The sequence below is a fragment of the Tetrao urogallus genome (genome assembly GCF_951394365.1).
Source record: "Tetrao urogallus genome assembly, chromosome: 2".
Lineage (NCBI taxonomy): Eukaryota > Metazoa > Chordata > Aves > Galliformes > Phasianidae > Tetrao > Tetrao urogallus.
Window position 1 is genome coordinate 91867798 of NC_136814.1, and position 15690 is coordinate 91883487.

The 15690-nt window shown below is 35.1% G+C and overlaps 1 protein-coding gene across 3 annotated transcripts in view; it reads right to left on the reverse strand.

Moving 5' to 3' along the window:
• The window catches only part of MYT1L (myelin transcription factor 1 like), a gene marked incomplete at both ends in the record, with an annotated part of 124509 nt that overhangs the window by 46827 nt on the left and 61992 nt on the right, over positions 1 to 15690 (reverse strand). For all 3 annotated transcript variants that reach the window (XM_079532453.1, XM_079532452.1, XM_079532454.1), the window contains 4 exons: positions 4857 to 4925; positions 5839 to 5960; positions 7696 to 7932; positions 10073 to 10320. In XM_079532453.1, coding sequence (XP_079388579.1) covers positions 4857 to 4925; positions 5839 to 5960; positions 7696 to 7932; positions 10073 to 10320 — 676 coding nt within the window. The remainder of the gene's footprint in view (positions 1 to 4856; positions 4926 to 5838; positions 5961 to 7695; positions 7933 to 10072; positions 10321 to 15690) is intronic.

Consider the following 15690-nt stretch of genomic DNA (forward strand, 5'->3'; position numbering starts at 1 on the left):
AAATGAGTGCAGAGTGAAATGGAAAGAAGGAGGCACAGAAATTCCAAATCTTACTTTACTGTAGAAAATGTATAAAAACAGATCGAGCTCCACATTTTCAGTTAAGAAGAGAAGTGGAAAATAAAAGCTTTCAGGCTTCATTGCATAGAGGGTAATGAGATTGTTCTCCACCCTGTAAGTGCCATAGGATAATGCCAAAAGATGATCACCACAGAAACAATAATGACATGCAGTATCTACATAAAGACAGGTGCTGTGGGTCAGAAATACGGAATATTATGACAGTATCACCTACACATAAAGATTTGTTGAACTTGGTTGAACTACAAACCTTTTTGAGGTTCAGATTCTTGAGTATAAGTACTAATGTGTTTTCCTGGCAGAAAACTGACCCAAAGGACAAAGGATAATGTTGATAATTTGACAGTTAGTTTGACAGTAGTCCAAGCTAATACTTAGCTATCCATGGCCTCTGAGAAAGAATTGCTATTTTTTCATTAAAATAGGATCAGAACAAAATTCGTAATTTCCTTGTATTCGCTGGTAGCCACTTTCTCTGATTAGTGGGTTAACAGAAATCTAAGTGTAAATTTTCTGTCAGCATGTTGCATATTGTCTGGGATTGATTTATGGATAATCAAAATACTTGATTTAAAAATTTACTTAATTCTTTTTTCTTTTAAATACTATTAAAAGTGTTTCAAATGTTGCCTTTTTATAGTATTTTTAATTCTACAATAGGATTACAGTTCTGTAAGTAAGAACTTCTGCAATAAGCAGTAAATAAGGAAAAATGGTTAGGAAAGGCCTCAAGGTACGATTAAACTAGATTAAAATTACTAATATTTTAATATTGCTAACTATCACTAGATGGGCAGTTAATTATTTTGCCACCATAGTCAAGTTTACTTATCAGTATGTTGCTTTTCACAAGCATTATAACCAAAATATTAAAATTTGGAAGGCTTGGATTCCTGTCAGATACTAATTTCTTCAGAAACTCTTAATCAAACCCTTAACAGAATTAAAACCAAATAAATTATTTTGTTATTTCTATTTTGTTACGCCAGTGAGAACATTGACGAGGCTGTCTAACTGCTTTGACCTGTCAATAAGCTATGCACAAAGAAAGAAGTTTTCACCTGGACTTTGGGTAAAAGAGGAGAGTCACACAATCTTCACAGCCTTAAGTGAACAAGAAGTCTTAAAGTGAAGTTTGGGTGGTTAGGAATAATTAGGATTACCCTGGAACTATTTAATTGAGTGACAATGTCATCTTTCTGCAAGCCAGGAAATGTGAGTGATGGAATTTTTAGAGCTATAATAACCAAAAGGCAATACAGGAAGATACTTCTTCTCTAACCTTCACTGATTCTTCAGTTATTTTGATTATGACTAGATCATAAGAGTTATTTGAAGTCTCCAGTGTGTGCTATATTTTAGTTTACGAAGGAGTTGAAAAAAAAACAACACCACCAATGTGCTAGCAGAATTCTAGTTAGAAAGCTGCACTATGATTTGTGTTGTTACAGTACACACAGGGATATTGTGGATTAGTAGAACATGAAATAAAGGCTGTGCTAGCACAAATGCAGTATTTTCTCTATGAGCTAGTGAGCTGTATGGCAAATTGAAAAAAATATGAAAGTATCCCAAATTATGCAGTACAAAAAGTCACTACACTACACTATTAACTCTATGCTAAGCTATCAATCATTATCTAATATTATCTAACATTAGAACAGTATTAATCAGAAATTTTGAAGAGTTGAACTCTTTATAGATGACTGGAAATAACTGCAAGAAAACCAAAATGAGGAATAAAAGATGAAGAGACAGTAACAGTACAGATTGGAAAGAGCAGGACAGAAGGGATCTCGGCTTGGGATACAGATAAAAAATGCCTTTATACTTCTCTCTGAAGCCCAGGGCAGGAGTCAGATCTGCTGATACTCACTCCTCTTTTGCTGTCAGCAAATATCTATGAAATGCATTAGCAACATTCCCCACCTCCTTCTGGTGCCCATCTATTCAGAGTGCTACACCTTTCACTGCTGTGTTCTATCACAGTACTTCAGGTGATCTATACAGCAGACACCAAAAGCCTCAAGATGCCAATAGGATCCCACACTATGGACTTTCTGCTTCTTTTCAGCTTGCTCTTTTTAAAAGCAAGGAAATTACTCTCCCAAACCTTTCACACAAAAATGTAACAAATGTAAATGAAGTACTTCACAGTTAAAAATTTTCAAATCAAAGTTGCTTATGTAGCTTTGGTTTAGCTGCTTTGTGCCCATATGCATTATCATTTACATGATCACATCTCCTCCCCTCTTAGGCAGAGAACAAGAGCAGAAATGAGAGCTGTATAAAGGATGCTATCATCCATATGACTCCTACATCCCCGCTTTTGAATATATGCCTTTGTACCAACTTTGGTATGATGGCTTAGTAGCAGAGAACAATAAGAATATTAATGTGATGGAGACAGGGGATGGGCTGATGAGACAAGGAGCTTGAAACATGGAGAAATGTAGAAAAAAAATGAAAAAGGAAATAAGACAAAGTGACTGGATTGAGTGGAAGGTGGGACTGTATGAAGAGTTTTGTGGGAGAGAAAGTAACTGCTGTTCTGGACCACCAGACTCTATTCTGCTTTCTCTGTACAGCTCATTCCTTTTCACAAATGGTGAACCATTCATTGTGTAGAATTGCCTAATTCCCACAGCTCCAAGAGAATTCACTGGGAAGTTGGCCTTGAATACATATAGTTCCCTGTAGAGTGAAGAGCTAGGTGAGTCCTGTAAGTATCAAATCGAGCAATTAAAATGATATGGTTAAATTTTCTCGCTTTAAACTAGTGTTAATATCAACCCTGACTTATTTCAGTGTATAATTGCAGGTGAAAATAAATTAATTCCAAGTGAAAATAAATGAATCCCCTTATTACCAAGATATATTAATAAGGAAACACTCAGGTGTGGTATTAGTGACACGTATGTGAGTGAATTAGTTGTCATATCCTGAAAGTACAGGTTGAGAAAAGTGCAGTGAAGAACAAACGGGGCCACACATGGGATAATGAGGAAAACAAAGGAAATCCATTAGTTGCTTAAGAAGTTTTTACTGTCTGTCCAGTGCAACGTACTATTTGTTATCCAACGGAAAAATAAGTGATCAAAAAATGAAGATTTGCCTTGTAATGAAGACGCAAAAGAGATCCAAGTTAAGTTAGCCTGTCTAAAATTCTATCACTTTCTAAAATTTGTACTACTTTAACTGTGTTTTAATGTGTGCAGTAGGTACTGTGATAATAACACTTAACTAAATAGGAATTATAGGTTAGCTAAACCTGTATCTGTAATTTTAAGTATGACTTAACCTTGTTTTCTTTGCTTTCAAAATAGGTAGAGAAAATGGCAGAGAAAGGAGTGGGAATCAAGTTCAAGAGATCTTTTATTCTCTCTGGTCTACATAAAGTAGGCTTGACTGTAGATATTTGAGAAAAGTAGAGGAATGGGATCATCCCGTAACACTTTCCCAACTTAACTAAACTTTATAAAGGATTAAAGCAGCAAAGTATGTACTTAAAGTATTATGCCGGCTGCCCCAACACTCTGGTCTATGTAACAGCTTTACCTATGTAATTGCAGTTCCCTGATCATCTATAACACATCCCAAGCAAAAAGTCAGGCCAAAATCTGAGTTTCTCTGGGGTTATTTACCCACATTCTGCTTATATATATAAATATATATAAATATATATGTTCAGTGACCTCACTTACAGCCTTTCCTTTTGCATATCACATTGTCTTCTAGCAAAAGATAGCAATATGATCTGAACTGACACTTCAAAAAAGTAACTTTACACTAGAGGGGTAATACATGTGAATTCTGTACCTCTTTCTTGCACTTAGTGACTAGATTAAATAGTCTAGAGAGATATCTAACTTCAGAAGGTTTCTCATGCTTGCTTTCTTATCTTTCCCATGAGTTAAAGTTTGTTTTTTCATCAAAGTACTGAACTTAAGAAATCCTAGTTAAGGCAATAATGTATGGTAAAGACAGAATAATGCTTAGCATAGAACCATAAGCTACCATTCATATTTTTCCTACTCATTTTTTTTCTTGCTACTTATGAAAATCTTTCCATGTTAACCATACTACCATTTCAGGAATACCACTAACTTGTAGCACTAACAAACCCTACAGTTCTTCAACATACAGAATTCCAATCAAGCACATGGTGCCGGAAGACAGATCGAATCTGTCTCACAATTCTTTAATTCTCAAGGCTCACAACTGTCATTTCAAAGAACTGAAAGAAAATTGTGAGGAATGCATTTTAAGTAGGAGAATAACTAAGTTGACACTAAGAAACAGTCAAATGAGAAAATGCATTAAGCTATTAACAGTGATACAAACCTGGGGAAGATTATGTAAGCATTAGGAAGAAACAGACTGTTTCCTCTCCCCTCCAGTCTAACTCTGAGAAATATCATTTCACTAGTTATGTAGTCAGAAGTATTTCATCAGTCTAATCTCATGAGAATTCTCTGTTCTAACTAGCACATTCAAATGTTCAGAAAAGAACTGGAGTTCAGACATCTAGACGAATTTCACCACTATCACTTAATGAATACTCAAAAGAAAACACTACGTCAACAGATTTACGTATAGTCCCAGCCTACGTGGAATTTCTAGAGAATTCACACACTTCTCAAGCACCGACCAACCACCTCTGCAGCATCTAGCAGCTCTCCAGATAGACTGCATTTCTAATTTCTGATGTAACTATACACTGTTTGTGGTAAAATAAATATTTATAAGGAAAATATTTGTTCTTTATATCTTACTTGAGTTCTTGTGAGCTTGTGGCCAGCATACTTCGAATGCTTTTGTCAGCCAAGGGACATCCAGACAAACTGCAAGACATGGTAGGACAGACAAGTAAATTAATCTTCTCATTAACTGAACGTTCCCAACAAACACAACATAAAAATTAAAAAGTAAAAGTTTGTAATGCAGAAAAGCGATGGGGCAAGTGCTGTAATATTGAATTTTGTAATATAGTTAACCCTCTGAATATATTTAGATATCAACATTACTTCCAAAATTACATACTGTAAATGTTCTTTTTTTTGTTTCTCTATAAACTAGTAAAATGTAACAAAAATATTTGTGTTTCCTGGGTTAACTACTTAAATGCTTAGAATGCTTTGGAAATTTTAGTAATCTATTTAAAAATAAAAGACGCTTATACAACACACAAATTAGCATGCTTTTAAGATCAACATATACTACTCAAAGGGTTAACACATAGTTCAACGTTTTACTTTGACAGCATTGTTGAGGTAAGCTGAAAACAATAAATTGAAAAGACAGAATCCACCATGAAAAAAATGAAGTCACACCTTCTATGTGAGGCGTAATTACCAGTCACATGACCACTCCCATCACACCCTGGTGTTGGACATCTGCCACCAAACAAAAACAAAAACAGCCAAAATAGTAAGTATGTTTAAAAAAAAAGCTTTTAAAAGTTTCATTGTTTCCAGTTTAGCTGCAATGACTGCAAGGGGTTTTAAGCATCCTAATTGAAAAGCTGCAAAATGAACAGGATTAAATGAAAATGGCGTCTCAATACAATATAGCATCATTAAGAACAAGCAAATACACATTAGCTTATCACTTTACTTAACTGGCAGTTTGAAACATTTATATGCTGCAAATGTTGCATGCTCATACTGCAAGGCGTATATGTACTTGTTTGTTTAAAAAAGACAAGGGAGAAAAGGTTAAAAGGAGAAAAATAATTTCACCTCACATTATGCTTACGTTATTAAATCCTTTTTGCTCTCTTTGCATTGAGGGTATTTGGGTTTAGGACTTGGGATTGTAACTTCACCAGGATACCTTCTTTCTTCGAGTGCCTCTTGGAAAGGATCCAAATCTTCTGGCTACAGGCAAATAAATGAGCATTAGTCTCAGCTAGGTGAGGTCACAACTTTCATAAAATATTACAAATTAGAGTCATCAGAGATTATCTCCTTTTTTATCCTACTTAATTGAAGAAAAAACATGCAATTATTTCATATTCTTTCACCTACCAAACTTTTAAACAGTCCTTGCATACTCTGATGCATTCTTTGCAGTGTGTGGGAAATAATTAGGCTATTTAATTAAAGAAAAAAAAAAAAAAAAGCAAAACATTTATTTTTATATCTGATGTATTATTTTCATTTAAGATAAATAGTTAATACTTTTTCTAAAGACACTGCAAAACTGAGGAATAGGAATAAAGAATAAATGTAGCATCTGGTTCATCAAAGAGCCATCTTAATAACTTTAATAGTTCAGAACACACCAAAGATGAAATAGGAACAAATGTAACAACTGGAAGTTTGGGGCAAACCTCAATGGATCTGTCTTGCAAAATGTAATCATATAATTTAAAATTAACATTACTGATGCACTAGGTAATTCAAAACCATCTATTTCAGGAACTAAGTGGTTAAATGCATTGATTTAGAGATTCCTGCAGATGGTGCTACAAACACCACAGCAGAAATGTATCATGATGTTTGCACTGAGAAATACTTCATATTGTATTTTTCACCTCATATTTCATTGATAAAGATAGATTTTCCTAATTCCAGTGAAATTAATAACAGAACTGTGACTAATACCAGAGATAGAATGTATGCAGTACACAGTGGAAATGCTACTTTGTTATATGTGTGAAAGGCATTGAACTTAGTTTTAAGTTTTAATTAAAATAGGCCTGAAATCTATCACACACAAATTATTAGCCTAATTTTAATAGTTTACACCAAGGAAAAACAAAGAACAGTGTACTGAAGTCTCCAAACATCTATTATATATTGAATGTAGCATTGTAAGCTATACAGCGGATAAGAGTTGAAAACTGACAAACAAAATCAGTGGCATTAAAACTTGTCAGCAGGTTTATTTCAGTGTCTTGGCTCACACAAGAACACATCCCACATGATCTAAGTATTGAAACATAAATTCACTAGCTTATTGTGTTTATTTGCCTTTTCTGTTTAAAGGGTCTTGCTGTTATCTTAGTATTCTGAATTGGAAAGTAATACCAATTTCAAATATCCCTTCTTTGTATAATTCTTTAAACAAAGTACTTCATTAATACAGGCACTTTCACACACAGAGCTAACAGGAGTACACAAGTAATCTAGAAGAAGATTAGCTGAAATAGTTGAAAGCTTACATTACATTCTGATGGTTTTGTTTAAATTGATTTCTAAGCAATACATACTTTCAAACATTCAGCACATCATTTATGGTTTTCAGATTCAGTGGGATATCTGATCTTGAGAGCCGATTATCCCAGTATTGCACAGTTCTGTCAACTTGCTTATATAGAATATCATAATCTGGATAAAGTGAAACATCTTTTCAGCAGAAAATATTTGTTAAAAAGATGATATTGTTAGAAAACATGATTCAAATTCCTGGTTCAAATGTTGTCTTATGGAACTTAGTCACAGATCAGATGTGTGTCAGCATGATGTATTTCTAAAGATTAACCAGCAGAAGTTTGGTAGAAAACCACCACTTTAACACCTATTGTTTCCTCTTTCCCCCCAAATACCAGAAATACAATGGATTACAAAAAGTAGACTGAATGAGAACGATTAAATGAAAAAGACATACATTAATCTCTTTGGAATCATCTTCATCTATCCTACTGGGCTTCATTTTTGTGTAGTCCACTGGTAAGTCCCAGCAGTCACCCTCATTCAGTTGATAACAGCGGTTGTTCATCACAGCTTGTCGTTGTGGTGACATTGGCTCCAGTGGTGTCAAAATGGTACAGCAACCATCTCGTTGCCTCTGCTTGTTCATACTCAGGTCCAAGGTCCCATTTTCATCGACTTCCATATCAGGATTCTGTCAAAAGAAGAAAAATATTGTTAATTTAGCTTCACACTATCAAACTGCTGCCTCTCTGTGTTCTTCAATATATTTGATTGCCTAGCAGAATAATAAAATGTATTTCCATTCCTGTATAGATTGAAAGCATTGAGCCCCCTCCTACACATAGCATGATGCTATTACGCAACATTAATGCTATTCTAGTAGATTTCTTCCTGAATGGCTAAATCTGATGTTTAAGGGGACAGGGCAAGAGCCTTCATTATGCTCTCCCACCACCCAGAAAAACAGGTGCAAAAAAAAAAACAGGTGAAAATGAGAAATCTCTGAAGATATTTTCTTGTTGTTGCCTTTATCTTCTTGGTTTGCTCTGTGACAAGTGAATACCTCTGAGTTAATATCTGCATAATTCTTGTTTAAAGTCCTGACACCTGACCAGGTGATTAGAGTGGAAAAAAAGTAGCTAGCATCAAATAAATTTGTTTCTTTGTGTCTTCAGCATTAACAGTCGGTTTGTAACAGATTCTGTCAAGGAATTAAAAATAAACAGAGGGCACCAAAATAAGTCTTTTGGACAATATTAGGCAACGTTACAGGAACAGGAAATGCCTTTAAATTTCACTGTTCCTTCACTGCAGATATAAGAGTATTAGCATTTTGTATTCTGCCTTTATAATGAATAAATTTATATAATGCAATAGTTGTGACAAGTTCTGTGGCAACTGAGATACTGCGAAATACAGAAATACACAAGAAATTTGGTTTCAAAGCTGGTGTGAATGCTACTGACTCCTTGTATGTCTAGAGACTCCCTCTAGTAACAAAAGAGCTGCAGGAAAGCATTGTGAATGCAAATCCCTTTTTGATCAATTACTGCCTTTTCTCATAACATAAATACAATTGATATTACCCTTCTAGTTTTATTTAGAAAATATTTGTGAATTCTCTTGGAGTCATTCATCCAGGTTTTAGATAGGGCGAAACATTAGGATAGAGGCACCTTCTGTCTTTAACATATAAGAAAAAAGGTATTTTATTCCAACTTTTTACACTGTTTTGATACAGAATACAACTGTATTTTTTTACATTCCAGAAGGAGATTTACCTCTTCAATATTACTAAAGAACATCAATGTAAAAAGCAGCATCTGTAAACAGTCACCAACCATTTCAGATTAAATTGGGTTCTATCTGCTGCTAAGGGTTTAGTTTCCTAAGAAACTTCTAGAGGCTTTTACATGGAAAATAAAGAAACCTTTGTCTAAATGAAGAAGAAAAGAACATGTCTGCCAGCTCAAAATCTCTCCTATAAGCACAATAAAAATCTTCCCACTGCACTGCATCTGTCTACTCAGCCATCTAGTGGTCTCCCATAGGTATCACTGTACTGCTTGTTGATGTATATTAAATACTAATCTTTTAATAGCTATCAGAGTCAAAAAGTAATGTTTAAAATTAAAAAACAAATATTTTGCTAAATATTTACTGAATGCTAATAGCATACTGTTTTTCTTAGTACATAAAGCTTAACAACATTTATTATTTGTCTCCACAGTCATTTCATAACATACTGAAACTATGAACATGCAGAACATCTGCACCTTTGAAATCACATGTACTGGAGGATTTACTGTTTGTTTCAAATGCTTAATGCAGTGACTTAAGAACTGTGATACCATACACAGGCAAGAAATTCTAACATACAAGCAGCATAGATTTCTTTTTAATAGATCTTACAACCTGAGGTCTCATATACAACTTTTAAATGAAATTATATCATTAAATCTTGATCTTCTCACAAAATGGATGAATCAGACAGTGTTTAGCAAAAAATCTGTAGTGCAATTAATACCACTTGAGCAATTCAAACATCTTTTATAATTACAGATCTCACCAGTAAGAGACAAATTAAAAAACGAGGGAGTACATGCTATCATGCTTTCGGATTATATACCGATCGGGTTTTCCCAAGATATTTGAGAGCAAATTCCTTTTTTATTTTTTTTTTTACTGCTTTAGCAGAAACATAAGATTATGTTAATTTTGAGTAAAAGAAAAAAAAAACCACAAAAAAACCACTCTTCTTTCTATCAGAGGCACAAAGCTAGTGCAGTAAAGACGAATCTTCATCAACATACAGAATTACTGATTTTTACCCTTGCACAGAGATCCTGAGGCTTAGTGGAGAGGTTCTGAGGCATCTCCCTGCAGCGGGTGGAGAGATTCAGAATTGCAGTAGCAGCCATGTGTGCTGCCTCCATGTCATGAGTGTAGTCAAAGCTGCTCTTGCTGCAGGTGCTGCTGGCACTGCTGCCTCCACCACAACTCATATTGCTGCTGCTGCTAGGGGCATAACTGCTTGTTGTGCTGCTGGTTGGACTTGAATTCTTACAGTAACGTTTAGCTGTGGGAAGAAATATGACAAGTATGACTCAAACGAACTAGCATTCTGCATAAGTGAAGAGAAAAACAAACTGCTGGAGGTGAAATTTATAATGAGCAACAGTAACCAATGCAAAAAAAAAAAAAAAAAAGCAATAAGAATGATGGCTGTATTTCTTGATTTCTGCCTGTGATTTTTATATGCTAAATATATGAGTTTGTATGAAATAATCCCCCATACAAATCTGTATGATGTGATCATGAATTCTTCTGACAAACAGGCTGGATTTAGAAAACAATAAAAACTCAAAGAAACACTGCTTTTACCCATATACAGAATCAGACAAAAGGTAGAATCTGCTCAGTTTGTTCAGTTTTACTAAAGAGGGGCAACATAACATTATAAAATCTTTAATAGCTACATGAGCAAGTGTACTATTAAGGTCTAGACTCCCGAGGACTACTGGACATCAAGCACGCTGAAAGGGCTTGGGTTTCTGGACCAAAGTGCTAACCATATATTCTTAACACTACACACTTCCTAAAAGGATTTTTCTTCCTATACACACTAGGAGACTGGCCATCAGAAAGGAGAGGAAGACAAGAACATGATGAAAGAAGAAAAAAAGTGGCCACATGTAAGTTATTCCACGGATCTCACACAGGCAAAAGCAGTAGCTGCATAAATGGAAACAATCTTAAGTGAATCACCCCCAGCTTCAAACATTCAAGTGCTTACAATTCTTTATAAAAACAGTAAGGGCCAAAGATGCTCATTACTGCTCATACTGAGACACAGAGCACTGTATTCTGACTGGCAGAAACCACTAACACACTGACAAAGCTCACTTCCATTCTATTTAAATACAATGTAGAACTGCTGCACTGCATTAAAACATGCTCCTTACAGCCAAATGTATTATAATAATAATGCAAAACAGTCCTATTAGCCCACTTATTTCTCCAATCCTTCCCCCAAATAAATTATTTAAAAGCACTTCTATAAGATGCAAGAAGGTGTCAGCTAGTCTCCAAAATCTGAAAGTTTACATATTCTCACATAAAAGTCAAGGTCATAGGATACATAAACGGGTATTACCATGACTATTTCCCCTTAAGATGGAAATGTATACTGCAGAGATCATACCGTATAGCACAGTATAACAATAACAAACTAGCATGCTGATTAGAGAGCTATACAAAAAAGGTCAGACTCTAGCTAGAGCTCTTCTGTGATGGGTTCCATTTAAATGCCAGACTCTTCAGGTGCATTTGTCTGAGCAGACGTACATATAATAATCTGCTCCCATGAGCATAGCCCATTTGTGAACCATAGGCTGCTGTGCTAGGCAGGTAGTATTCAAAAGAAGAATCAGAAAGCAAAATATCTCTGCTAGAGCTTATGTCATCTCTCTTCTTCAAAAAAATGAAAAAATCACTGTGCTATTTTTACTGTAAAGGAAATAGTGTTTCACTTAATGCATAACAGATGGAAAGCCACATAATGCACAGGGTGTGATTTTTTTAAGCGAAGCTAATGCTGAACATTCATCACTTTTCTTTGTTTTAAACACATAGTAGCACTGCTTTTGCAGGGTATCCACTACTAATAAACCTGCGAACAATTTCTCCAGAGTTTCATTATTAATACAGTAGTCAGTGGCAGTCATTAAAAATTCAGCATTTATCCATTCTTACTTTGTAATGCCATCCAACACACACAAGAATTTTTCTATATTTAAGGAAGGAAACAATTGAATAATTCAGTTTCTCCTGTGTTAACACAGCAAGCACCCTGTACAGCTAAGCATGTCAAATTAGAAATATCTTTCAAAATTTATACGAACAAATAAGGCTTATGTTATTTGCAAAAGAATGCTAGTCTTCTCACAGGAGGTCACATCTGAATGAACGTAAGAGACATACTACATGTGAAATCATATATGTAACAATGTGTGTTAAAGGGGGGAAATAGGCAGCTTTATACATAGGACTAACCATCAGAAACTCATGCAGGCTCTGATATGGACTCCTCTGTGGCCTTGGTCAAGCTATATTATCCCTTGAATTCATTTTCCCTATAAATAGAAAATTCCTTCTAAAATTTAGTTGTGTTGTGATTCACTTGCAAAACACTTTGAAGGCTTAAAGTGCTATATGCATGCTACACAGTTCTTAGCTTTTAGATAACCAATGATTTAAGCAAAACTTGGAGAGAAATGGCCATGGTTATTTTAAATTAACTGTAAGTGCACATTTTAAAACAAGTCATATAGCCCAGACTGCTCGCCCCATGTTAGCTTTTCTCGAGAAACAAAGATCACCAATTTATAATGAATTAAATCAAGTCCATTGCTAAGGAAGGGGAAACTACACTGTTTCACTATCACAATTCTGCTTGCTACATAGCCCAACTCTGTGACACCACATTCTGGAGCTCTCCAGTCCACCTATGCTTTATGATCCAGCAGTGAAACCAAAGATGGATATGATAATATCTATTATTATTCCATTAATAATAGATACAAGTCCAATCCACTGTATTTCTAGCATACTGGCTGTCTACCAAGCATATCTAGGGGCTAATTACAGAGAATGTCTCTAAGTCTACATTCTCCTCTTTCTAATTAACAACAGAGGAGTGGGAGATATCTCAACAACTTAAAGGAGCAAACTCTGATATTCTGAATGGAACTTAACTCTACTCAGAGAACCCCATCCCCAGTATTGCCTATATACTGAACTTATTAAGGACATTAATTACAGTTTCAATGATTTTTATTACTCGCACAGTGAGATTAATCTCACCTTATTTCAGGTATCTGATCTAGTCACTATAAGCTTTCTCTATTAGCAATAGAAAAAATTAGAACTTCTGAGCAGTGATGCACCTAGTTTAAATGTGTACTTCAGGAGAGATGAACGGCATCAAAGAAGCATCTATCTTTCTCTATGGATCTGAAAATGATTAGTTTAGATATAGGTGGTATACATAATAGAATTCTAGATATGGTCAGACGAATCCCACCCTAACATTTTTTCTCAATGTTTTGACAGAAGGTCCCACCATTATTGGTGGGGTGAGAGGAGTTTCTGTCATCATCTGAGAAACTGGGAGGGCTGCTATCTCCTCTGCATGCTGAGTCTAGCTGTTTTTTATGTTGGCTGCTATATACCAATAACCCAATAAACCCCAAGATGTGAACAACCATGAAACTGGTATAAAAGATAAGGCAAATACACAAACACAACCAGGGCTTATTCTTCAGGAGTTATTGGAGCATTCTATCTCACAATACAAAGTATCCATTTTTGTTTGTTTGTTGTTAAAGATTACTGAAAAAAAATCAAGAAAACAACACGAAGGATGTATTTATGCTCATGTCACTCGCAGCCATACACTTTTAGAACATATACCTTTTCTCTGTTGATGAAAATACAATGCTTGCTTACAGTTAAAAATAAGACTGAAACATGAAGGTATTGATTTTTCATGCCCCTAGACTGTTTGTCACCTCTTACATGGTCAGAAAAAATAGACTGCTGCTTAGATGCAAGTTCCCCAGAAAATTCAGGCTTTCTTTCAGTATTTTCAAGATGAAAATACTTTTCAAAACATAATTTGCTCTTACATAAATGTGTATGTGCCGACACACACACACAAGAAGTACACACACAGTACCTCCATAGTGGTCTTGATACAATTAATCAATAATTTATTTTACACACAGCTATGAAATCACTTAGAAATGCTGCAAAATTTCTCGAGGAAGCGTCTCTTTTAAGTTAAGAGACTCTTCCTGAAATTGCCTTCATATTCAACTATTTCCAATAGCTGTCAACAAAATCTTTGTCCTGCTGAATGTCAGTGTCAGAATTTTGCTTATTCTTTAACTGATTTTCCTGAGGAACTCTGAAGCCATTTGTCCATTTAAGACAAACATGATGGAGCGATTATGTAATATTAAAGATCTATGGATTCTAAAGGTTTTGTGAATATCACTGATTGATCACAAACAAAAACTCAAATGATGCCTGGGATCAAGTCAGCATATCTGCCTGGTCAAACAACACACACATCACATGCAGCTACAGCATGTGCCACCTCCTGCAGAGTATGCAGTATGGAGTAAATCCGTTGGAAATTTGCCTTCATTTGTCAAACAACCTGCTCCAGCTGTAATGAGCAACAGTTTTCTCAGTACACAAGAAGAATGTATACTTGCTGTACTAGCATGAATCATGTGTATTTTGTATCCCTCTGTCCCCTGTGACTTAGATAACCGAGCAGTGAAACAAGCTTGTCCCAGTCCAAAGATTCCCGAAGTAAAATTCTAATCCATATCAAAGGAAGGTGAGAATGTAGAAAGATAGGTATATCACTCAATATTCACTGTTGAACTGGTGTTTAATGCTACCTGTATTTATAAATTCTGATGATTTGGAAAAAAGTACCCTTTCTATCTCTTTGCTGAAATATTCTATTTCTTTGCTGAAGGGTCTTAAATGAGAAAAAATATGCATTACTTGCTCAAACATCAGTAATTCAATCCATACATATGCATATTCACAGGTTCCCTATTAACACACTGTTTCTTGTCCTTTACAAGAGTAGACAGAAGATATATGCAACAGTTTTTCTTATATCATTAACTTACTAACCACAGTTACAGTTAGTGCATTACCTTTAGTAACGCTCAAGCCCTTAATCTGACAGGCAAATGTGAGGAGTGTACAAGAGAAGAAAAACAGACACTTTTACTCAAAAATAAGTTGCCTTTCATAACTCTTCTCCTTTCTGCTGCAGTGGAAAAATATGCCTGTTGATTCTAAAGAAAACAAAATATCCAAAAGGTGGGAGCTGCATCAATTTTCCCTTTTTCCACTTGCCTATTTTTGGATGTCAGAGTCTGTGCTCAGACAACAGTATATTTTATTTAGTGCATTTATTTCTGTTTTCCTAACCAAAAATCTGGCATCTACTTGAAATTTCCTACAGTAGTAAGCAAATAGCATCAAATATTTTAACCAATCAACCAACCAACCAAAAAAAAAAAAAAAAAAAAGACACTTATTATTATATCAAATTAGTATTGCTCTGAAAAAATCTTGATGTCCTCATAAGTTACAATCCAAATCCTGCATTCTTCATCGTGTAGTTCATTTTTGTCCTCTAGTGAAAATCCTCTTGCCTGATGGACACTATTTTATTCATTTGAACTGAAGCCACTTTCAGTCTATTTCTAAATGTAATGTGAGGTTCCCCAGAGAACTCTACAGGTGTATGCACAAGGATAAAAGCAGAAATTCACAAGGATGAGCACAAATGCCTCATTACGTAAGTAGCATAGATATTTGAAGTGCAATGAGATCCAGGTTTTCTACTTCCACA